This window comes from Argiope bruennichi, chromosome X2 (genome assembly GCF_947563725.1).
Source record: "Argiope bruennichi chromosome X2, qqArgBrue1.1, whole genome shotgun sequence".
Lineage (NCBI taxonomy): Eukaryota > Metazoa > Arthropoda > Arachnida > Araneae > Araneidae > Argiope > Argiope bruennichi.
This window is the reverse complement of record NC_079163.1, coordinates 61,184,507-61,210,205: the sequence shown is the minus strand read 5'-3', so window position 1 is coordinate 61,210,205 and position 25,699 is coordinate 61,184,507. Positions and strand designations below refer to the sequence as shown.

The window sequence follows — 25,699 nt, the reverse complement described above, 5'->3', positions numbered from 1 at the left end:
AGGAGCGAGTCTTTAGGTGCAATATAAGGCATTAAATAAGGAGGTCTGCGACTAGTTCTAATCATGGGCAGTGAATTATTAGGAGACTGTGTAGGTGTAACAAAATCAGTATGTGGAACAAAGAATAACTGCTGCTTCTCCAAAATAGCGACCATATTCTCCTCGAATAATGTAACTGGAGTTATTTAAAATTTAGGGAGCCCAGGATGGATGATATCAATCTCAAGAAGGCTGTTAGTAGATTAAAAATGTAAGCCTAAGTGTTACTTTCTGAAGCTCTTCAAAGTCAAGGAAGAATCCCTACAAGCAATGAAAATTATTACTGTAGCTAACATAGTTTTTCGTCACAGAAAACTTTGGGAGTTTCGTGTGCATTCACATTTTATTTCAACCACAGATTTACATCATTACTGTCTTCAAGTTGGAAAATGCATTCAGGCTGAAAAAAATTGTCGCAATTTTCACTACCTGATCTCAAAAACTCAAACATGGACATTTAAGCTCAAAAACATGTCAAACATTCATAAAAAATAAATCGAATAAAAAAAAAATCTATCAAACCATCACAACAAACCTATAAAGAGATGAGACCTAAACAGTAAGCGGCACAGGTGTAGGAATTAAGAACCAAGATGCGGAGTAAGTGTTTTCATAACAGAAGGGAAAAAAGTGAAAAAAAGATTAGAAGAACAAACTTATTGAGAGTGGCTACAAACCTTCTCCCGTAAGAAAGATAATTGCATTTTCTCTTTAGGGAATATCTCTTGCACAGTGTTTCTCTGTCCTGACATCTTTGGTTTAAAAGGCCAGAGGAGAGAATTTCATAGACTTGTTTTAAAATACCCATTTTTTAAAAAAGATTAATACAGCTGTCACATGCAGCAAACTCTTAAACAGAATGCACAAACTGTCATATCACTGTTATAAATAAAATTCTGTCCTCATTGACATCTCAATACAATTTTTTTTTGTTACTTTACTTATAAAATGTGAAATATAAGAACGTAGTTAAGTGGAAAAAAATTCAACTCGTGTAAAAAATAAAAATTTCATTTTTTAAATTGAAGGTTTAGAGTAAAAAATTATTATATGTATAATAATTTTGTTCATTAATACAATATATTATTCTCGTAAAAATTCAAGATTTTTCATTTTTTAAAAAGCATTTTTATTTGACCTGATTACTTATTCTAGGTCTTTTACATATTTAATGTTAATAATTTCGTTTAAAAACCATTTTTACTAGAATTTTCATGCTACAGTTAGAAAGTTTGAAATGAAAGAAATTTTTGTTATATTGCCATTTATTTTAAATTTTTAAAGTAGTATATAAATTAGAATTTGATATCTAATAGAAGGAATATTTATCCAATGCTTAACAATAGTTTAAATGTGCAGTTTGTGTGTTACAATTTTTGAAATTGTATGGATAAAATATTTTGTATTTCCTTTTAAGTGTTTGCCATTTTCTGGCTGACACCTTTTCATGCCTGTGTGTGTGCATGTGCGCGTGTGTGTGTGAATGTACATACGCACATTTATGATTATATAATGGCGTAAGTTCTATTTTCTAGTGGACTTGATGATTGCTAAAATGATCCTTGCTGCATAAAAGCAGCTTAATGAAATTGTGCAGGTTTTGCAAAGTATTATGCTAAATGCTGTTTGCTAATATATACCTATATATTTTCCTTTTAGCTTATGAGTGCTGTGACAAAGTGCTTTTCTTCAGATAAAGATTCCTCACGAGAAGCAAATGGTTCTTCTGATTATCAGCGATCAAGTAAGCGAAGTAATAAGAGCTCTGTTAATGGTGTTATAAAACAGGAGGATGGTTTAGGTGGTTATAGCTCAGAGAGCGGTGGGTCTCCTCTGAGTTGGTTAGCAGATGTTGCTCTCAATTCCTCAAACAAAGCATCGGATGATCAGCGAGAAATCGATGATGAAGATAAATCTTCAGAAGATCAAGAAAGCAGTGCTGATGTTACTGGTGAAAGTGATGATGAAAAAAATGAAAATTTCTCGACATTAAGAGAGCTTTTAATCAGGCCAACAGGTAAAATGGGTGGCAAAAATTGTAGTGGCTCTTCAAGCTCTCAAAAAACACTGACTAGCACTTTAGATGAAGTCATATCATGTGTTATAGAACAAAAGGTTCGTAAATCAGATAAGAAGAATAATGAAAAACAGCTTCTTCATTTTACTCGGCGCTATCAGATGACTAAATCAGGTAGAGATTTACCACCAGTAAGGACATGCATGCTTACTGAAAGCTCTCTGTTGTATCCTGAGATTCCACATCTGTGGCTTGGGACTGGAAAAATATTGTTATTAAAAGACCCATTCCATACAGGAAACATGCAATTATTTCAAGAGCAGTGGAAAAGAGGCCAGGTAAATGGATTTTTATTTCCTAAAATTTTCATTGCACTTGATAATACTTCTGGCAAATTTAAAATTTTGCCTTTTAATTAATTTACTGAGTATTTATTGGACCAGTGGTACATGGGTATTCTTTTGTGGGGTGTAATACCAATTTGTGGTGTGTAATATTCAGACAAAAACATTACTCTCATTTTTCGTTTGAAAATTTGAATTAAAAAAAATTAGCCTAAACATCAGCTGATAATTCATATGAACATATATTTGTAGAACTTTCTTAGATTTATTTTTAAAAAAATGTATTTGCAAGCCAGTAATTAATACAACAAGAGCACTATAAAGTAATGAAAAACTATAGAAGTTGGTTAATTGAGAGTGAACAAGATCACAATAAAAACTCAAAGAAATATTTTATTAAAAAAAAACAGTAAAAAAAAGTAATGAAAAATTAAAATCGGGGGAAAAAATACAATTCTTACTATTTAAAAGTTTAAAAATTAAAATATTTGTTAAAAATTGTATTTACTTATTTTTAATGCATAAAACTTAAATTTATAAAAAAATTCAAAAATTGAAGTATTTAATTGTTGTTTTGATTGTACAGCAGTTTAAATGAACGAATTGACGAATTTGAATTTTAAAAAAATAATTGAATTAGTCAAAAAATTTCATTAAGAATGATTACCAATATTGTTTACTTTCTATTGTTACAATTCAATTAATTTCTTTTTCTTTTCTTTCTTTTTTCTTTGTTGCAGTTTATTGTAGTATTGTTTAAAAAAATATCTTTGTTTATATTCTGAATGAATAAATCGTCAAAATTGGCATTAGAACTTTATTCATCATTTACAATGTTTTAAATGATGCAATTTCTTATCCTTTCAATTTGGATCTCTTAATCTTCTTGGTTATTATTTTCAAAAAATATATTTTATGATGTGGTGGGCCGATGGCTTAGCTAATCCAATTAGAGCTTGCAATTAACTGAAATTGTAAAAATAAGTATGAAAGATTATGTAAATAGGAATTTGACTGAAATTTTAAAGATAGATATGTAATACTTATAATATATGATCAGAATCTGTGTGGGATAATATTTAGATCATTACATTGTAGCTAATTCTTAAAAAGAAAAAAAGCATTTGTACTTTTTCAATTATTATATGGGATATTCATTCTAATTGTGGTCCAATTAATAATACCTAAGTCATTAGAGCTTGGCATGTTGTTCCAGTCGGAGAAAGGCTTTAAGTGAGGTGAAGAATTATATTTTATGTTATGGTAATAAATGTTGCTTAAAAATAATTGCAAAAATTAAATTTTTTAATTGCAAAATTTTTAAAAGATAAATTTTTTACTAGTCTTATTGATCATATTTCATAAAATTTTGCTGACATATTGATGATTTTTAAAAAAAGTTCTACTGCTTTGTGACGGAAACTGACTGATTTATGAAGTTTTCAATATTGCTATTTTAAAACATTTCAGTGGGTAGCCTCAAAGAAAATCTGAAATTTTTAGGGTTTTTTTTTTGGGAGGGGGGGGGGTCTACCACAAAAAAACGAATATAAACCTATTGTTTAATTAATTGCATCATTTGTGTTATTTTTTCCCATTATTAAAGATTATGTGTTTTAAAAAATTGTTTTCTGTTGTGTTAACTCCAAAATACCTTTTCACTTACATGCAATCAGACTTTACACACTTTTTAGAATATGTTTCTCAGCTCGAATTCATTCAGTTAAGTTTTTTTGTTTTCATTCATTCATTTATTAAGCTTTTCATAGTGAAATATTTTCACTATGCTATTTACACTATGCTTCAAATTGTTTCTACATTTATAATATATTAATGGAAGATTTAATTTTCATTTGCTTTTTTACGGTTGCTTTTAAGTTTCACTTTAAATTTTGCTGCTGTGGCTCGGGTTTCTATTTTTTTAAACATTTAAAGTAAGACAAAAAGGGAAAATGTGGCCATGAGTATGCATTTAGCTTAAAATACCTAAAATTCATATTTTGTAAGCTGACATAGAAAAAAAAATTTTTTATGCATAAATCTCATTTGTCATAGAATTAATTTTTATCCATCTTAACGAACTTAAAAGGGAAATTTCTAATTGTTATGTATTCCTAATAAATAAAGCCTAATTCCATTGCAGACGAGCTGATTGTCAAAGACAGCTAGTTTTATGTAAATAACAAAATTAAATAATAGTTGCAAATTAATCAGATGAAATGAGTTATAAACAAAACTAGGACTTGTATTATGGTAAGAATGTAGATATATTCACATATGTAATAAAAATGTGAATATATTTCATTTGTATTATTTAACCTTTTCCTTTCTTGCTTTTTAATGCCCCCCCCCATGCCGGTTAGAAACCAGCAGATATAACATTTTCTTCCATAGGATCTTTGATATGCCCTTCTTGGTATCTTGATATAATCTTCTTGGACCTTTGGATATAGTTGTATACTGTTTGCTTGGACACATGAATAAGTTCTGCTTGATTTCGAGCTTTTGCAACACTTCCACTACTCTTGTTAAGCTCAGGAGCGAGTTTTCTTTCATCACGAGGCGTTAACTTTTTAGGTCTACCAGTCTTTTTTCTTATTTTGTTTCTGGTTGGATTTTTAATAAAGTTAGAAACTGTATTGGCGATCTCTCTAACACCTTTACCTTCATTTTTATATGCAACGATTTTACCTTTTTGAAAATCATGTAAGGGTATAACCTCCAGGCATTCTGAAATTAAAGCATCAGTGAAATTTTTAACAAAATACGTTTTCCTGTGAAAAAAGTTTAAAAAAAAACATATATTTACTCTTCCACTCGTGCATATTCCACCAAATAAAAAAATGTAGTAGGTGTTCCCCCTAATCATACAAAGAACAATTATCATATACGATTTATCTGTAATATGTGCATTCTGATTCTTGTTCTAAATATTTTATGCTTTTTATGAAGAAAAAGACATCGAGAATTTTTCAACAAAATATTTGTAATCCAGCTTTTATTCTGATAATGCCAAAAAGATATTTCATTAACATTCACATTGATACATTTCAGATTAAATACATTGATTTTATCTTATTAAAAAATTAGCTAATGGGTGTGAAAAAAATATTGGAAGTCACATTCTAAACACATGAATTTATCAGGCTTCATTGAAATGGGAGAATTTATTTTTCAAAATTTTCAGATTATATTTTAATTAGCAGAAGAAAAAAAATAGAAAATTGTCGTAGTCAAATTTTGTATTACAGAACTAAAAGTTACTTCTGAAAATGAAATTTAATGAATACTTTCTGACTTGAGCAGAAATTGCTTTTGGTTAAATTCATGATGAGAAAATATTTAAAATTTTAATTGTTAATTAGCTCAATTAGTCATTCTGATTTGAAGTAAAATGTTGCTTGAAAATTTCCACCAACATAAGTTTGTGTAAGAAGTAAGAAGCAATAATAATTTTCTCTGTTCTAAAATCTGTTGCATTTATTTTGCCTGTACTGCTGGCTGATAATTTCTGCTTCAAATACCAGCTAAGTTCTAGTGATAAAATTAGTAAGTGAAATAGCTTGTTGTAACTTTCAAATCATATTTTATAAAATTTTGTATTTTGTTTCACTTTAATACCTGCAAAGAGAGGGGAAATGATATAATGCAGTCAAATTATTTATTTACCTTTTCATAACTTTTAAATGTACTAATGCTGCTACAGAACTTAAAATTTTTGTATTAAATCTTTTAATGATTTTTTTAGAAATGGTGATAATTTTTTTTCTCCTAGAATTTATGAAAAATTCCATTAACAAAATACAAGCATTACAAGACTGATTTATGCAATATCTCTAATGTCTGTATTAGATAATTTAATGTTTATCTTGTTACTATAATTGTATAAAGACTACAAAAATGATAGAAAGTATTTATTCAAAACATACGATTTTAATGTATGTATGTAATGTATTATGACTTAAGTTGTTTATATTACAAAGTTATAATTTTATTTTCACACTAAATTGTTTTTAATAGCCTGTTATTGTTGCTGATGTTGGAAAAAATTTGGACCCTTCCTTATGGAGTCCTGAAAGCTTTCTCAAAGAATTTGGTGAAAGCAAGACAGATTTTTTAAATTGTGTTGGTGGGACTCTTATACAGGATCAGCCAATGAAGAAATTTTGGGAAGGCTTTGATAATCTTAATAGTAAGTGAATTTTTTTTTATTGTCTAAGATACCTGCGAGTAGTGCAGTCACTTTTTATTTCAGAATGGAATTGTGTTGGTTGAGGCAGTGTTGAAAAAACGTGGTTGCTTATGCTCTCACTAAACTCTGTTTTTTTAAAATTTTCATTTTTAAATTTGAAATTTAGCAAAGCACATATTTTGATAGTAATGTGGCCATTTTTATATATATATATATATATATATATATATATATATATATATATATATATATATATATATATATATATATAGAAGTTATTTCAACTAAAGTGTAAAAAAAAAAAAATGTAATGTTAAAAAGGCATATTTCCATTATTTTTATGATAAGAACTTCGGAATGTTTTAAAAATAATTCGAATATGAATTAAAAAATTTCTAAAACTCGTTCATTTCCTGAATTCTTCCAAATATCCATATGATAAAAAAGTTTCTAAACATTGCCATATACACTACAATAAGATGGGAAAAAATAATTTTTAAAACTGAAAGTTCATAAATTTTGAAGGAATTGCAGCATTCATGTGCCTAGTAACCTTATTTTTGTACAATTTAGGTTTGTGAAATATCTTGTAATTAATTTAAGCATCATAGATGTTTTAAGAAAATTCACCACATATTGAAGATTTATAAAATCCTATCAGATTTTATAGTATATTACATTCCTTCAATTAATTTACTGCATGAGAAGGGGGGGGGGTAATGAGATGAAAATAAAAATTACATCTCTAAAAGGCAAATTCCTTCACCCATAGAAAAAGTTAAAGACTAATTGAGCTTGACATGCTATTATAGAATTTTTGGCATAATTTTCAAGATAATAGAGCCCTTTATTTGGTAAAGGCTTAAACTAATACTGAGACCTCCTAGTGGCCAAATTATTCTCCGATTCTTTATTTAAGCTGATTTGATTGTTAAAGGTATCTCAATTATTTAGAAGCAATTTTACTTGATAAAACTTTTTAATTCTTTATTCTTCATGTGTCTTTTCAATATATTGAATTTAATGCTTTTTTATTCATCCAGAACCTGTACTACAAATGAAATTACTCAATCGGCAGAAAACATGTGAGCTAATTGGCATGCTAACCTTTATTTAAGCAGTTTTTAACTAATGAATATTGAAATATTGATTGGCAACTAAATTCATTCATTCTATATTTTTATCCTTTTAGAGAGAATCAAAGATGATGATGGGCAGTCTTTAATATTGAAACTTTTAAATTGGCCTCCTGCTGATGAATTTTCTAATATTTTGCCTTCAAGATATGAAGACTTAATGAAAAATCTTCCTCTGAGACAGTACACACACAGAGAAGGAATGTTTAATATGGCAAGTCGTCTTCCTGAATGTTTTATTCAACCTGATCTTGGTCCTAGAATGTATAATGCATATGGTAAGACATTGATCTAATATTTTTAAGAAAATTTTCATTTCAGAGATAATTGGCTTTACATGATCTTTTTAAAGGCATATATTGGAGAAATATAGGCAAACTCAGAGGTGGACTGCATCTGAAAAATGGTTGCCATGGGACAATGGGGACCATACATATCTACTCTCCTATCATTCAGTTTTTATAAAGAATAAATAAAATTTTGATAAGAAAAAATGCATGTTTTGAAATAAAAATGCTCTAATGTAATTTTTGTGATTATATATGAACTTAAAATGTAAATATATAAATAATTCAAATAGTTTGCATGCTCTAAAAGTACAAATTACTGAATAGATCTTCCTCAAACTTTACTCACGATTACTCAGAAGCATATGGAAGGGTCTAGTGAAGGTTTAAATGGAAGTGTTAATTTTTTTATTAGTTAAAAACTGTGTTTCAACAAATTGTCTGTAGTCCTGCCATTCCAATTTATTGAAAATATTGTAGATGTTTCAAAACATTGTTTATTTGCCTATGAGATGCTACTTGCAATACTTAAATTTTGTACCGGTTTTTTTATTTTTTTATTTTATTTTTTTTTATTTTCAATATCTTTGAAAAAAATCAGCCTTATGAAGTTAAAAAAAATTATTTGGTATTGTTTATAATTTTTTGCAAGATGCTATAAGATTTAAAATTGGTTGCTTCAAATTATAAACAAAATCCTTCTCCCTTAGCTTTCAACTATGGAAGAATATCATGCGTTTGAATATTTGTTGAAACAATTTGAATTTCATTGGAGCAATGAATTATATAGTTGAAAATTATACACATTTTTTTGAAATGCAGAAAAAAATTTGTTTTTAATAACACAAAATTGGTGTCATTAAAAGGAAATTTTTAAAATTATTTGAAGTAATGGTAAAATTATGTATTTTAAGAAATTATAATGGGAGAATTCCGAATTCTTCCTTAATTTTTATTTAAAACTCTAGTTAAAATTTCAGAAACAAATCTCTTTGAAGTGTACATTCTCATCTGTAAAAGTATGTCTATGACAAATTTGGAAACTTACTCAAACAGTTTGCTCTGTAGAGCGCCAACACGCTGATGCATACATTATTCTTTATTATTAACAAGGGTAAAAAAGATGGAGATATTTTTAACTCTAGAATCATTGGATACATAATTAGTAAGTAAAATAACAAATAAAAATGATTAATTTAATATAACCTATTTCTAATCTAAAAATCTCTATATGAATATATAGTATGTACCTACTATAGGTATTAACTGAAGTAAAAAATACCAAATGTGTGCACATTTTATGATCCAATCTTAAATAAATAACAATCCTAATATGGGAATTTTGACCAAACTGAAAAGAAAGTGAAAATTTTCTACATGTTTCTTTATATTGTTAAGTTGTAGTTGGATTTTAATGAGGCAAAAGCCAGGTATGGTTATGCTGCGTCAGACATATGGTGAATATATAAACATATGGTTATGTAGAATTACGGTGAAAAAATTGCGCCTAATTCATTTTAAGAAATGGTTAAGTATGTAAAAGCAATTGGCATACAATAAAACTAATCATATATGATGTAAAAAAAAAGCCAATCGATTGTAAAAAAAGGAAGGTATTAGAGTGAGGATTTTCTCCCACTAGATTGTTAAGAGATAAAATCATTGTATTTAAAAATGATCGACGTTGGAAGTAAAAAACTGGGCACTCGGTTAAAACTTTATATTGTTAAAGAATTTATCTTATAGTAAAAGATTAACAATTCGAACATGCAGAAGTGTATTATATTGTCTTCTCAAAAAGAATAAATTTAACAATGTCTCATTATTACAATATATTATACAAACATGAAATGTTTGCCAAACTATGCAAAAACAATACAAATGTCAGGGTTAGAAGAAAAAGAATATGAAATTTAGGAACTGTCACTGTAGAAATTAATAATACATTTACCTTTTTAATTGAGAAATGGAGAAAAGTTATTGCAATTTTTTTTTGTATCTACTGAGTAAGTAGATACAAAAATTAGTAGTAGACAAAAAAAATGTATAATATATTTATATATTCTTTGAAATTTTTTAATGAATTTTTATAAATTTATATTAATTTATTTTAAAAATTACACATACATCTGTGTACAAAAGTAATCTTGCCATTGAAGCGGTATGAGACGCGTTAGGATAGAACCTGGGACCTTTGGGTTAGCAGTCCAGTAACTATCCGATTTTACCAAAACAGCTGTCCGGGTAGAAGCGCTATTACTGGCTTATATGCAATTCACCATACCATACCCATGTAAAGCATTTGGAGTTCTAGATATCTATCCCATTAGAGTTAATGAAAAAATGTTCTTTCTGAGTATTTGTGCCAAATAGAGTTAATAATATCACATCTCAAAGGGGAATTTCATACACTTTGAAGTCTAGTTTTATTTTTGATTTTCTCAATCGATACAACTCTCATTAAGGTCCTTGGACAGAAAATGAGAATCTTGAATAAATGAAAAAAGCAAGAATAGTAATTTTATTATGCAGAAACCATCTCAAACATAAGATTAATAACTGAATTAAATCTGATTAAATATGAAAGAATGCATTATGAGGATAAATAAATGCTTATAAAATTATAATTGGATATTTTATTTTTATAAATTTATATTTTATCATTGAGAAAATAACTTCTCACACGTTTATTGTATAAAGAGTATTCCAGGTTGACGTACTGAATTTCTGACAATGCATTCTTTATAAATCTTTTTGCTAAAATAATAAGAGACTGAAATGTTTAATATTTGACTACATTCAGTGACAGTCTCATCAAAATTATGTATCAGTTTATTCCCTAAATTTTGTGAATGCACTTTTATGCAGTTGAAATTGGCAAGTGATTGGTCTCAAAAATTTTATTTTTTACATTTTTATCTAATACGAATATGGATTTGATTGAAATACTTTCAAATATTTGCAAGGAAGACAAGCTGCATGTGAAGATTTACTTTTTGAATTCCATTTTTGAAAGTCCGTTCTGTTGTAAAATTAGTTTCTAATAGTTTGATTAGAAGAATTTTTGAGCGAAGACTCTATTTTGCACTTTCTACGATATAATATTATCAAACATGCAAGTCAAAAACCTATAAAACTAAATAAAAACCTGAGTATACGGATTCCTCATTTTACAGACTTTGCTTTTCGTCGTCAAATTGTATGATTTTTTTTTTATCTCGCTTTTTTCTTTTTTATTTCATAAAACGAGCGAATTCGTTTATTACCAGACTGAAAGTGGCAAAGACTAACTACAAAGAGTAATATCTCACCCTATTCCCTGAAAGTAATGGAAATCTGGCTAATGATATCCCTGTCTTATCATGTTATGTATAGCCTAAAACTATTTGTTTATTTGGTTAAAAAGTGCGCTGGAAGCTTGGTTGAGCAGGGTTCTTACTTTTCTTTCTCTCATGCAGTCCCATATTGTCTTATGTATAAAAGGACCCACTTGCCCGCGATCAAGCCAGCAACCTGACCATTCTACCTCTGGGCAAATTCATGAATCTAGCATCAATAAGATTTATCTAAAATTATTTTTATTCCATATAGTATTACTTTTGAAGCATCAGTCATTTAGACAGTAATGGACAGCAGTTTCGTCGATGGTATCTTGCATATTAAGGATCGTGAATGAAATCATACATATTATGAATAAGAATTCAGGTTGAAAATTGTATTATGTTTTAAATAATTTATATGTTTTACCGCGTTTCATTTTCAACTTCGCCTTCTGAATTCTTTGTTTTTCCGTATATATTTATTATTATAATTAGTATTCGAAAATTTCAAAAATGTTGGAATAAAATTACACATTTATTTATTTTTCTTATTAATTATTGTCCTTTTAATACAAATAAATATAATTTATATTTGCGTTAATTAAATTATGTTGTTTATATACTGTTATCACAATCTTACAAAATTATACGAAGTTTGGACTTCGTATTATTTTGAATAATATAAATAGAAATATACATTTTCAATAATGTACGAGAACAGGTTTAAAAAACGAATTAGAATACATTCAGTGTTCATAAAATAGTTTATTAAACAGAATCGGAAATTATTTTTCTAGAACTATTTCTTTTTGAACTACTTCTAAACCCAATAAATTTAGCAGTTCTGGAATATTTTCTGAAACTATTTTTTTAATATCTAATATATTCCATACTGCAATTGAGAAATTTAGATTTATTTTAATTTTGAGGTTTTGCTAGTTTTACTTGGTTATTTCTTCTAGTTACTAGCTACTTTTTAAATCATTATTTATATGTGTTGATTTCACATAATTGGATTAATAAGAAATAATTCCTTTTCAAAGCATGTTTAGCTTTTCTAGATTCATTGAAAAATCATTAATCGTATGATATTAATCAATATGCTTTCATTAAAAGTCCCTAATTCTTTTGTTGGCGTATGGGATTCTTTTTGTTGGTACTTTAAAACTTCTGTTTAAAATGAAATGCAGTTGTTAGGTTATATAATTTCTTTGTTGTTGCAGGTATCAGTTCCTCATTTGGGAAAGGTTCCACTAATCTTCATCTTGATGTTAGTGATGCTGTAAATGTATTGGCCTATGTTGCCATTCCACGTGATGGAAAAGATGAACTTTCTTCTGGTACATACATACATTTATATATATTTGTTTAAATTTAATCAATCTCCAGTAATGGAGTTTTATGTGAATCACTTTCTTTCTTTTTTTGTTTTCTGTGAGTTGCTTTTTCCTATCATACATACATTTATATATATTTGTTTAAATTTAATCAATCTCCAGGTAATGGAGTTTTATGTGAATCACTTTCTTTCTTTTTTTGTTTTCTGTGAGTTGCTTTTTCCTATCTTTTATTTAATTTTCGTCCATATTAACTGCTTTAAACAATGGAGTTTCTCTATTTATAGCATTTAAAAATTATTGTCCTCGGAGTACCAACCTCCCTCATTAATATTAAAAAACATTTATTTAACAGTCTGAATTTCAATAGCATATTTGTTATGTTCAGTTGAATCTCTCTTAATCGGTAGCAACAGACCTTGCTCATACCTAAAAAGGGATTTTTTCACCTGGATAAATGAATCTGTTTCTAAAATTTACCTTTTCATATTTTATGATGTCATAGGCCAAAACTATTGCATATGAAGTCTGTTGATCATGTTCCCTGCTTTATCATCTAAAATTGTATAATAATATAGAAAATAGATATTATTTAAATTAAAAACACATATGCGTAGGTAGATTTTACAAAAACTAAAGCGACATTTAAAATATTTACCATACATATGAAAGTTGTGCTTATGTTAGTGTATGATTATATATAATTTGAAATGTTGGCCTTTTACAAGGTTGTAGTTCGATTATAAAAAATTATTGTGCATACAGTGTAGGTACATATTATATGCTAATAGTTAAGCTGTGACAAATTTTATGAAAGTCTGTCATTTGCTCTCTATTTTTTGCGAAATGCCTTAGCCTCTTCATCTTTCTGTGCCTACTTCTCATAATCTTTCTCCTTTCTCAGTATATGTTCAATTGTTTCATCTTCATCGAAAGAAAGTGTGACAGAAATGGAATTGTTAGCACCCATCCAAGCTTGTTCTCTTCATTAATCTTTTTTTTTTTTTTTTTTTACTTACTTTGTAAGCTTGAATTCACATTTAAATATATACTTTTAAAATACTGCTGTTTTTAATTCGTTGGTCAATAAGATTCGATTTATGAGAAATCTTTACATACTTATAGATACATTAGATGACAATCTGTTTTATTATCTAATATTTTTAAGTGTAGGCTTAACAAGTCTTTTTAGAGAATTTAATTATTATGTTTTAAATTCAACTTTTGGATTTTCTTTGTATAGAAGTTTTAAAAATACTGGAGGAATGTGGATGTGATTCATTGATGAAAAAACGAGCCAAAGAAAAAGGATCAAAACCAGGTGCTGTTTGGCATGTTTATAATTCCAGAGATGCTGATAAAATTCGCGATTTCCTGAATAAGGTATGTTACAAATAATTATCAGGGTTTTTTTTTTTTTTTTGTGTGTGTGTGTGTGTGTGTGTGTGCTTGTAATATAATACTTCGACATAGTTATATCGTCGGTAGATAAATAGTGAGGCTGATTTAATTCTATCTCAATATTGGCATTTTTCATGGTTTAAGATCCATTTTGTAAAAATTTAATTCATGTAAATTGTAGGTATGAGATTTAAGTAATCCACGCATGATGATATTTTTAAAAGTGACACAAACATGCATGCATGTATGCTTACAGTTAAAAAAAAAACCGTTTTAATGACAGTTTACTAGTGCAGAATTTTGAAAAAGCTCACAATGCTTACCGAACCAAGTGATTAATTTGAGATGGTTGGGGAAAAGGCGAGATACTATAACATTTAACAATGTGCATCTCGTATATACTTATGGATATCAAAACCTTATTTACTCATTCAACGAACCACTCCAAAATAAAGTGCTAACAAAAATGACTTAATATCAAATATTAGTGAATTACTTCAATCATAGAGTGTGTTAGCATAAGCCTACTTTTTAATAACTTGCCATGGTTAGTAAATTTTTAGTTATGTGTTAATATTATGCTTATAATAAAAATGAATTTATGTGCATTGGTGCTCTACAGGCCTGACCATTTGACCTATAACTACCAAGATTGACACATATATATTTGGAGGGTGAGAATGTGCATCTCGATGTTTTGAAAATTTAATTAAATTTTTAATTAACAATTAAATAAAATTTGTCGTTTTTCCCATGATAACTTCCAAAAATATTATAGTACAAAAATGATTTCTACATTTTAAAATTGAAAAAAAAAAAAATTTTTTTTCAGTGGCACCAATCTTTTTACTAAATAAACATTTCTTCTATATATAATCAAATTTTTTAAAAATGTGATTATATATAGAAGAAAGGAAAATATTAAATATATTTTCCTTAATGTTGGAACATATTAAATATATTTTCCAACAAGAATCGTAAGAATTCTAAACGATATTAAACATATCATGAACGATAATACAGAGGGGGGGGGGGAATTAAATTCTGGAAGAAAATCAAAGTTGTTGATAGAATTTACTATTAAAGTTGCAGATATGTTTTTGTTTTACAAATCGAACTATTATCCTGTTCTGAAGACAAATGACTATGGGCAAAGTACTTTTTTCATGTACTTTTCTTTATGATAAGGTGTGAAAATTTTGGGTTATGTTGTGTAAAATTTGTCTTGATATTTGATAAACTAGTATCATCACTCTCTAGTCATTTTTTCACCAAATGGGCCCTATGATGTTGAGTTTTGAAATCCATAGGAATGAATTTATGGTCAGTTGTACCCTTTAAAATATGTACAGGATTCCAAAATTTCACCTGCAAGCCTCATAGTAGTCAGACCTCCACATCCATATGGTTCTTTCTCAAATATTGAAGGACAGTTTGTGAGTTCTTCGTTCTCTCTAGATGAACATACTTTCAGAATTAGTGATTAGGCTGAATTGGAACTGATTTTTAGTTTGGAGCGTAAGACATACAGTGGGTAAAAAAAAGTTTCCGTACGGGAGACTAAAATAAAAATAAACTAGCATAATTTCTAATATTTGCTTTTTATCTTTGTAAACTACTTATATTATGGTTAATATGAATCTTTAAAAGTAGTTTCATAATAAATTTCCTTGTTTTACAAAACGCAGCAAGTCTTACAATTTTTAAGATAAATGACGAAGCTCCATGCAAAAAACGTTTCCGTACGTAATATGCAAATTCTTCCTGACGTGTTCTACAACTGGCCCGTAGTAAATATTTGAAATTTCATGGTTTGTCAGAGTGAAGAACACGACGTAGCAACAGTTATTTAATCTAGTTTATAGCTGCTCATATTAAAAAGGAAGTTCAGAAAGCCATTTGAGAGTTAGTGATTCAGTTTGGAAAAAATGAATTATTTACGGAAAAAAATCAGTGAAATCACTAACAAACCAAAGTCTACCCTGCAGTATATTATTGAAAGATACTGTGAGCTGTAAACGTTTGAGGATAGAGATCGGTCCGGAAGACCGACGAAGTTAAATCGCTTGTATAAAAGAAATATGTGTGAAGTGCAAGATAATATCGCGCATTAGTGCACCTCAATTTGTAGTTGATTTAACGGTTGGTTACAACATTAAAGTCTTACCACAAATGGTGAGAAATGTCATTAAAAAAAGGTTATAATGGACGTGCTGCCCGTAAGAAGCCTATTATCAATCTCCAACTGAAAAAAAGCCTTTCGAGTTTGCAAAGGAGCATGCAAACAAGTCTCTTCTTTTGGGGATTGGATTGGATTGGATTTGTGGTCGACATTCGAAAACTAAAAGTTTTTTAAAAATGCAGAAAAACTGTCCCATGGAACTCACTTTACTTTTCAATAGGACAACGATCCTAAGCACACCTCCGTGATTTGTCATGTCTTTATCATATTAAACAACTGCTTCTTAGTCCTCCCCAGTATCCCGATTTAACCCCTATACAACATTTATGGGAAGAAATTAGTTGTGAATTAAAAAGATAGGACACAAAGATCAAGGTTGAACTCAAAAGGACCATTTAAGACATTTGGAGCAGTATTTTACCGGAAACAACAACAACAACAACAACAAAAAAACTTTAGGTTGTAATACCACAACGTTTATGAGAAGTAATAAAGGCCAAAGGAAGGCCTACCGATCATCAAATGCAAGTTGGTCAGCAATGAAAAGATCTTTCATGTAATATGTAAATACCGTACGGAAACTTTTTTGCTCCTTATTAGTGGCATCTTCTGATTATTTCAATTTACGTGTTTAATTTTCTCGATAGTTTTTCTTTATAATATTCACAAATAATCAATGAAATTGTGTTAAATCAATTTCCAAATTTTCATTCTCATAACAAAATATTTTGTGGCAAAAATTTAACTTTCAGTAGCAGCCATAGCTGCGTAAGGAAACTTTTTTTACCCACTGTGTTTCCAGTTTCCTCAAAATTCTTGACCTCTATTATAATTCGGTTAATTGCTTTAATATTATAATTCGGTTAACTGGCGGTTAATTGTTTTCAAAATAGACCAACCAATTCTGATTTCACCAAATATTGGCAAACAAGAAGTTAGTTAGTTTGGGTTTTTTTTGGCGAAAGGGCCAGATTTGGCCATGCCGCTGGCAAACAAGAAAAGAATTTGTGCAGGTGTGTAGATAGATGAACTACAGAAATTGCAATGCATGCTTATGAAATCTGTTGTGCTAAATTTGCTGCCCACACATGCATGTTTACATTCAGTTCAAGAAACCTGTATTCTTATATACAAGCATGGTTTTATCAAGCAATACAAAAAATACACAAGTATCTTGAATTTGAATTTTGTATAAATATTGAATATAATATTTAAATTTTTAATAGGTTTCTGAAGAACAAGGTGTTAAATTGAATCCGCATCATGATCCTATACATAATCAAGAATGGTACTTAGATGAGAAATTACGAACTAGATTATATAAAGAATATGGTGTGGAACCATACACTATTGCACAATGCTTTGGTGATGCTATATTAATTCCAGCTGGATCTCCGCATCAAGTAAGTTCTGTCTTACTCATAGCATCGTCAATAATAATAATAAAAAAAAATAATTTCATAAATATATTGATTCTAACAAATTGTTCTATTTTCATGCAATTTCTTTACAAATGAATTGTTTTGAATCGTGTGTAATTTTTTTTCTTTGCAGGTTATAAACTTGCATAGTTGTGTGAAGGTGGCGGAAGATTTTGTGTCACCAGAAAGTGTTGGACACAGTTTTTTCCTTACTCAAGAGATACGAAATTTATCAGATTCTGTAATAAATATTGAAGACAGATTACAAGTATGTTATTTAATTTTTTTTTTTGTGTCCTTAAAGAAGTTATCTGCTTATTTGAAGTTGTATGTATAAGTAATATGCATATTACTTGAAAAACAGTAAGATACAATATATATATATATATATATATATATATGTGTGTGTGTGTGTGTGTGTGTGTGTGTGTGTGTGTGTGTGTGTGTGTGTGTAATTTAATCCAAATTAATTTCCAAAACTTTATCTTAATTTAGCCCATAGTAAAATATTCTCTTATTTCCTGATCTAATTCCACTTTCCTTTTAATTAATTCCTTTGTAAAAATAATGCGCCATCAGTATTGCGTATTCCATCGGCACGTGGCCGGAAATCCTATTTGATATAAGACTAGCGATCATTTGCTTCGCTCTTCTTTCTTTTGCTTTTGTGTCGCGCTGCATCTTCTTGTAAATAAATCATGACTGTCTCCCAAGAGAGAATAAAACGAAATTAAAAATACAAAGTCTCTTCACTATTTGTCAAACCTACAGTCTGCTTCAACCAAAAAATGTCACACACGCACACACACACACAAATTTGATTTTTTGATCATTTTTGGTGTAATGTGTTGTCAGCTGGTAATGAAGATACTCGTTAAAATTGGTTTTATTAAATGATTTTTCGATTGCCACTTAACCATGGCTCTGTATTTAATTTTGGATTATTTATTTCTCAAATTTGAGACATTATTAATTTCAAGGAATTGTTTATTTTAAAGTGGACAGGCATGCTCTCATACTAAATTTAAATTCTGTTGACAGAAACAAGAGCATAGACCAGCAGTTTTAAATTGTACAACAAATTTGCCGACAAGGATATAGAGTCGTCTATATCCGTATATTTATTTTGTAATATAATATAAAAAATGTAAATATTTGTCTATAGACACACATGTGTGTAGTCTTGTAATAAACAAAAATTCATGTACCCCAACATTAGCATAATGCCTGTTAAATATTTCTTCTTGAGTATACATAGTTTCATCAGTAAGTGACATTGATGCTTTGAAATCGGCCTATTTTCGGTACTATTAATTATAGTACATGCAGAGATCGTTCATTGCCATTTCTGTATTGTATTAATGGTACGATATCTATTAAGAAATATCTATTAGAAATATCTAATAAGAAATATCTATTTCTTAATAAAAGAACAATGTGAATGAATATCTCAGACATAGGAGAGGTGGCCATTAGTTAGAGAGCATTCAGAGAGGATTGTTCTTTTTAGTTTGGTATTCTTTTAAGATTTGGTGCAATTGTGTGTATCACAGCTTCTTCTAAGAGTTTTGGAAACTTATATGACTAACTTCATATGTGTTAACACTTAAAGCAATCACATTCATTAAGCTCCTGGTACAATCGTTGGAACGTTTGCTGCTCTAACAGCTGTCTGGTCTGAAATTTTTGTTTTACAACCTGTGAACAGAACATTCCTTTCAATTACCAGCTCATGCATTACAGATATAATTGCAAGCTTCAGATTAATATACATGCTGTTAAAATTCCTAGTGAGGAACAATGATTTAAACCATTGCAAAATACATCAACTGATTATTTATCATATGTTATAACAATTTTTTTCGAATATATACGTTCATTTTGACAGTAAATATAGCAACATTATCAAATAATTTTGCTCTTATAATATAAGGTTTTAAAAATAGGGCTCATCGTTTGCCTATAATCCCATTTAATAGTATATGATTGGTACAAAATTTGGCACTTTCAGACCATTTTGTATTGTTTAAAACTGTCTTAATTTTCAAAACTTAAAAACATTAAATGTGTTTGATTATGCATTAAGTTTTTAAAAATGATATTCATTGATGGTTTTTGAGAGTGTTTCAATTTAATAACCGACATCCATACAGTGTTCGTAAAGTCCATAGGCTGTTACAAGTTACATGAACAACTACACGTTCGACATCCAGAATTTTATAATTTGGCCCTATCGTATATAAAAGCAATTTTTTTTTTAATCTTCCTTTGCCTTGAGTAATGCAATTTGGACAAATGAATGTTGCCCCAATCGAGATAGAAATATTAATCCTCATAACTATCGCTTTTTTAACGGTAAAAATTTATTCATCATGCACGAGATTCATTATCAATGCTGATTTTCTCTAAATGTGTGGTGTGGCATTTTTAGACTTTTTTTTTTATGATATCCTATTTTTCTCAACAATATGCTGAATGGTGATCTATATATTCAATTAGTTTTGATTGTCATTATATATGAAAGAAGGGATGATTTGACTTTGGCTATAGCTGTAGATCTTTGTCATTGAATTTAAATAGACTTCTAAAGCTCAAGAGAAGTATTGTTAAAAGAATGGGACTTCGTATAGGTGTTGAAGATTGAACAAATTTTTAGGCATTTTAATTAATGTTTGCAATATATCTGATCATTTCTTAATATTTAACGAAAGTTTATTAATACTTTATTATTTTCTGATTCTGTACTTTTAATTATCTTTCATGATACATATATAATGAAAACTACAGCGAAAATTTCGGTCAAACACCGGTCAGACATATGGAAAAATGGTCTAAGTCAATAAATTAGCCTTTCAATATCTCAATAAATTTTACATATAGAAGGATAATTCTCTGTGTAATTATAGACGAGTGTTAGGAAAACATTTTATTCATTGATTTTTTTTCTCTCGCTAAAAATATAAATTTTGTAACTATTTATTATTCTATTCGATACAAGCCAAAATATTTTCATACATTTGAGTACATTATTTGATGAAACTTTGCAATTATCTAATTGTAATAGTGAAGGAAATAAAGCTTGTTCCACTTTTGGGGAGCACTTGTATACTATATAAATATTTTAAATTATTTTTCTGTTCTACCAGAGCAGCCACTAAACTACTAGTTCAGAATTCATGGGTGATAATGTACGGTCAGCAACGGTTGAGCAAAGTATTCGATTTCAGATTATTCATGTTTTTATATATGTTTATATGTTTTTTTTCATAAAGTAGATATGTTTTTCATTAATATGATATTAATTTCTGAATAAGTAGCTGTCATAGTGCCCTCTACTAAACGATTTTTCGGGGGAGGGATACCAGGGTGGCCAGCCAGTCTGGAAACCGGGAATCGTCTGGGAAATTTAATATAAATCAGGAATTTTTTTATAAGCCGGTTATTTTTATCGAACATGATAATTCGCGGGTATTTTTTCATAAGTAGAATGAAACATTGTTGGCAACAAATGAAAATCAAACATTTAGCGAAACAAAGGCCAACCGTGTTTCTCCCCATGCACCAGGCTGCGGAATATTTATATTTACATTTCTGAGGGTTCGAAATTTCAAATATATATTATCTCCAATGCTATATTTGGCAAGTTCCTTCAATTCTAAAGAACTCATGCACCTAGCTTTTAATGGATTCTGATTCAAATTATGCTGGCTGTTTTGTGTCGATTACCAAGTTTATTATTTGCTTTACTTTTATATTCTATATACTTATCTAATACTTATCTATACTTATCCTTACCCTAATTTTTGCATTATTTATGGTATTGCAGTGATAATTTGATGGTATTATAATTCATTAATTCATCGTTTTTTTTTATTAAATCGTAGTTGAGACTATGTTTAGCATTAGCCAAAATAGTTTAGGCACTGTAAAATTCGTTAAATTAACGATATATATTATATACAATTTTTCTCTAATTTTTTTTTTTCGGAACGTTAAGTTATTAACGTAATTAGCGAACTTGATTTTGTGTACTGTGGGAAAAGGCAGCCAAAATCCTGTTACTATTATGATTTTAAACTTTAATAGGTATCTTTTATTTAAAGATATATCCCCCCCCCCCTTTTCTTTCTTCAAACGTCAAATCGATCTTACTAACAATACAAACGTCAATTCATCATCGTATTACGAAAGCGAAAGTATTCGAAACTATTGAAAGTGGATATAAAATATTGACCCCTTGTTATAATTCCGAAATAATTTATTTTAAAAAAGTATTCTACAATAATATTTATTTCCATCACTTCTTGCAGATCTTTTTGTTAAAGTACGAAATATCGGACGTTATTGCTAATATTAACGTAAAATATTTTCTTTGTTTTTTTTTAAACGTTATGAATATGGTTTTACTAAATTCTTCATACGGACGATATGAAATGGACGTTATTGCTGATATTTTTTGAACAATTTTTTTATTTTGCGTTCTTTTAAAATTCCCCATACATTCAACAAAATGCTCTATAATTTAAAAATAATATTAATCACAAGAAATTTGTTTGGTAAATTATAGATACCCATTTCTCTTGTAAATTTCTCAAAATCTTTGTAAAGAGAAGAGCAGCATTTTTCTTATACATTTTGATGAATATGAAACTGTTTGGCACAAAAATTTACAAAATTCCTTCATACATTTTTTTAAAATTTTTACCTCTAAGACATTTTTCTATTTATGTTATAAAGAAAAAAAATGTTGACCAATTTTTCACTTATTTCTCTAATTACCTGTTAAGCATTCAACCTACATTCAGGCAATTTTTTAAAATTATAGTTGGTGAGGTGAAAGTCAATGCAATTTCATTTTGTATTTGTAAATGATTTTTTTTGTTAGTAAAATTATTGTTCAGTTTTGATTTGCGTGTTAATAAACTGTATGGACCAGTTACAACCCAGTGGAAGGAAATAATTTCATTTTTCAGCATGCTGTCAATGTGCATAGGTTTTTGTATTGCATTTTTCAAGAGTAAATTCGACAAGCACTTCCGAGTTATGACTAGTTGTCTAAAAGTCAGTCTAGATGGGGATGTATTTTCTAATGTTGGTTGATACATTTGAAAAAAGGAAGGAGTTTTTAATAAATGAATATGTTTTTTAGCATTACATTTTATTCTACGTTGTTTTTAGTTAAAAGAGCACAACATTTTTTAAATACAGTTAACAACATATAATTTAATAATAAAATAAAATAAAGCGACGTCGTTCTAAGGATATTAGATGCATCTGAAAAAAGTCGGGGAAATTTCTTTACCAAATTTGGGAATGTCATAGAAATTCAAACAGCAGAAATGATGGCTACCCTGGATACGGGAGAAGTATCGTTTAAGCTCTTACTTTGAATAATACAAATTTTAGACAGCAGCAGAATGTTCAGAGTAGGCTAATGTATTTTATATTCACTAATTCTAATAAATATGAACTGGATACATTAAATAGCATTTCATTACCAGCTATAAAATATGAAAGTCAAATTATACCAGCATTAGAAATATGTTGACATAACAATTTAATCAAATGAAGTGCAAATCAAATCTCCTTATTTCTGTCTTTTCTTAATTGTTTTTTTAATTTTGTTGTTAAAAGATTTCTTAAATAGTTTTCTGTAAATATTATTTTACCCTTATCAAATTAATAATTATTTTTTAAAAATAAGAAATAAAGTTAATGCAATACAAAAAGTTTTGAAGGGATTTGTTAAATTTTGCATTTGATCTTAATTGCTAGGATTTACCCATGTCATATTTTTTTTTTCTTTCAGATAAAGAATATAATATATCACGCTGTGAAAGATGCTTTGGCATTGTTGCAGTCCCATGACCCTGAAGATCCGAAGACGTGAACTTTTAGCGCGCACACCTGCCCACTCACACTCAAGAAAAAATCTTGGAACTGAAATTTTTTGCTTTCAGCGTGACATGAAAATGGGTTGAAAGATTTTTACATGAAATGGATTGAATTCTTCCTCATTCATAACCAAATCCTTCATGACCAAGGTAGTGGGTATTCAATTACTAAGAAAACGAATGAATGTAATAGATGCAAGCTTGCATAATAAAGTTCCTTCTTGTTAGCATTGCTTTAATAGGAGCTTCATACACTCTGAATTATAAAAACTTTTTCAGTGTTTTAAAATTTAAATATGGAATGTTTTCAATGAAACATGGAGATCATCTTGCCTTGGACACCCGTTCATCCTTTTGAAAACATCAGAAACTATTTCCTGCTAGGGAAAATTGCCAGTTAAATGAAATTAATTTATTGAAATATTATTTCATGAAGGATGAATATGTATTTATAGATGTCAGTGTTCAAATTTGTGCATGATTTGTTTGAAGGAGTTGTCATGTGCTCATTTTGCTTACCTCAAGATCTGCTATTATCTACATGCTTTGGAATTCTGAATTTTCTGAGGCATTCGTAAGATAATCATGAGCAAGATGCTTAACAAGAATGCCTTTCAAAATGTATGCATTTTATATCCATTGCATAAAACTTTATACATGTATTTGAGTAAATATCATAATTCCTTCATACACATCCAATGGATACTTTTATAGAAGGCATGGATATTGTATCTTACTTACTTAAGTAAACGTCTGTAAAGATACCAAAAAGCAGTGTTAGTTTGATTTAATGAAATTTAATCTTGTTGATATTTATCATATTTGCTGGATTTTAAGATCATATAAATTGTGCATTTTGATCAAAGGTGCTTGTTGCTAAGTAATGTATAGTCTTCTAAAGAAAATTTGTTATGCTCTTATCTTGAGAAAGACATTTATTTTAGGCTCATGTGATTTTAGTTATTTATTATAAAGTTATCTATGGGAGCAAGTGTTCAATATGTGCAATTATTTAATGTAATGCTCCTTATGGACAAATGAATTGATGTTTTTTGCAGCTGCATGTTGCTAGTATTTATATTAATTTTCCAGCAACAGCTTGGTTTACACCTTTTGATGCATTTTGTGCAAAAGATATTTCTCATTGGTATCATTTTAGTTCATTATGTACATATTTTATAACAATATTTTTATATTGGAAATGTTTTCTGTACAAATATGTATATGTCCATTTTCTTGTTTCTAATTTCATTATATATATAAGTATTGCTGATTCTTATTAAAGTGCCGATGTTGATATTTTGAGTAGTATGTTTTCTTTTCATTTATTTCTATTACTAACATCAAGACTTTTCACAGAACACTGACTCAGTACATAATTTTCCGTTTAATATTTTGGGTTAGCAAGTATATACAGAGCAAAACATCATTGTAAATATGCTAATAAATAATGCAATCCTTTTACGCATGACAATATCAATTCATGACTTGAATCGCTGATTTTTATTTAGATTCTCAGGGTATCACATTTTTATATAAATATTTTTCTATATATACCTAATTATGTGTTTAAAACCATTGATGATCTTTTCAAATAATAATGTTGCTTAAACTTAAAAGACCTGAAATGTTATTTACAAAAAAGGCTGGAAAATTATCCTTTAAACCGCATCTTTATTTTCTTCATAATTAGGTAGATTTTCCCGTCTTTTAGATATTTTTATTATGTGTTAAATCATAAACCGGAACTTGCACAGCATGCTATCTGCCCACTATGGAAAACAAGAAGAGCATGAGAATACATACAATCTTTTCATGTTTTCCATAAGTGAATTTTACCAAGAAATAGTTTATCAGCCTTTCTTCTAATGTGGCTGCTCACTGTTTGACAGTTAAAGTTACAGAAATTAGATTAAGAAACAAAAGCATAATCAACAGTTTGCTCAATTTGGAAGCGCTTTTTAAGTCTTGAAGTAGCAAAGAAAGAATTTTTAAAGCACAAATAAATTGAATTCATTACAATTTCCTGTTTCCTAAACCTCATGACTGTAGGGCTCTTTGATATTGTATATTCTGAGAAGATGGGAAAGTTTACTAAATACATAAAAATTTTAGACAAAATTGTTTGG

The 25,699-nt window shown here is 28.7% G+C and overlaps 1 protein-coding gene across 3 annotated transcripts in view; it reads left to right on the top strand.

Moving 5' to 3' along the window:
• The window catches only part of LOC129960978 (probable JmjC domain-containing histone demethylation protein 2C), a 189,330-nt gene extending 164,463 nt beyond the window's left edge, over positions 1–24,867 (top strand). For all 3 annotated transcript variants that reach the window (XM_056074759.1, XM_056074760.1, XM_056074761.1), the window contains 8 exons: positions 1,699–2,394; positions 6,421–6,592; positions 7,785–8,006; positions 12,559–12,675; positions 13,916–14,055; positions 17,482–17,658; positions 17,810–17,944; positions 23,486–24,867. In XM_056074759.1, coding sequence (XP_055930734.1) covers positions 1,699–2,394; positions 6,421–6,592; positions 7,785–8,006; positions 12,559–12,675; positions 13,916–14,055; positions 17,482–17,658; positions 17,810–17,944; positions 23,486–23,566 — 1,740 coding nt within the window. In that variant the 3' untranslated portion in view covers positions 23,567–24,867. The remainder of the gene's footprint in view (positions 1–1,698; positions 2,395–6,420; positions 6,593–7,784; positions 8,007–12,558; positions 12,676–13,915; positions 14,056–17,481; positions 17,659–17,809; positions 17,945–23,485) is intronic.
• Positions 24,868–25,699: the final 832 nt, after the last annotated feature.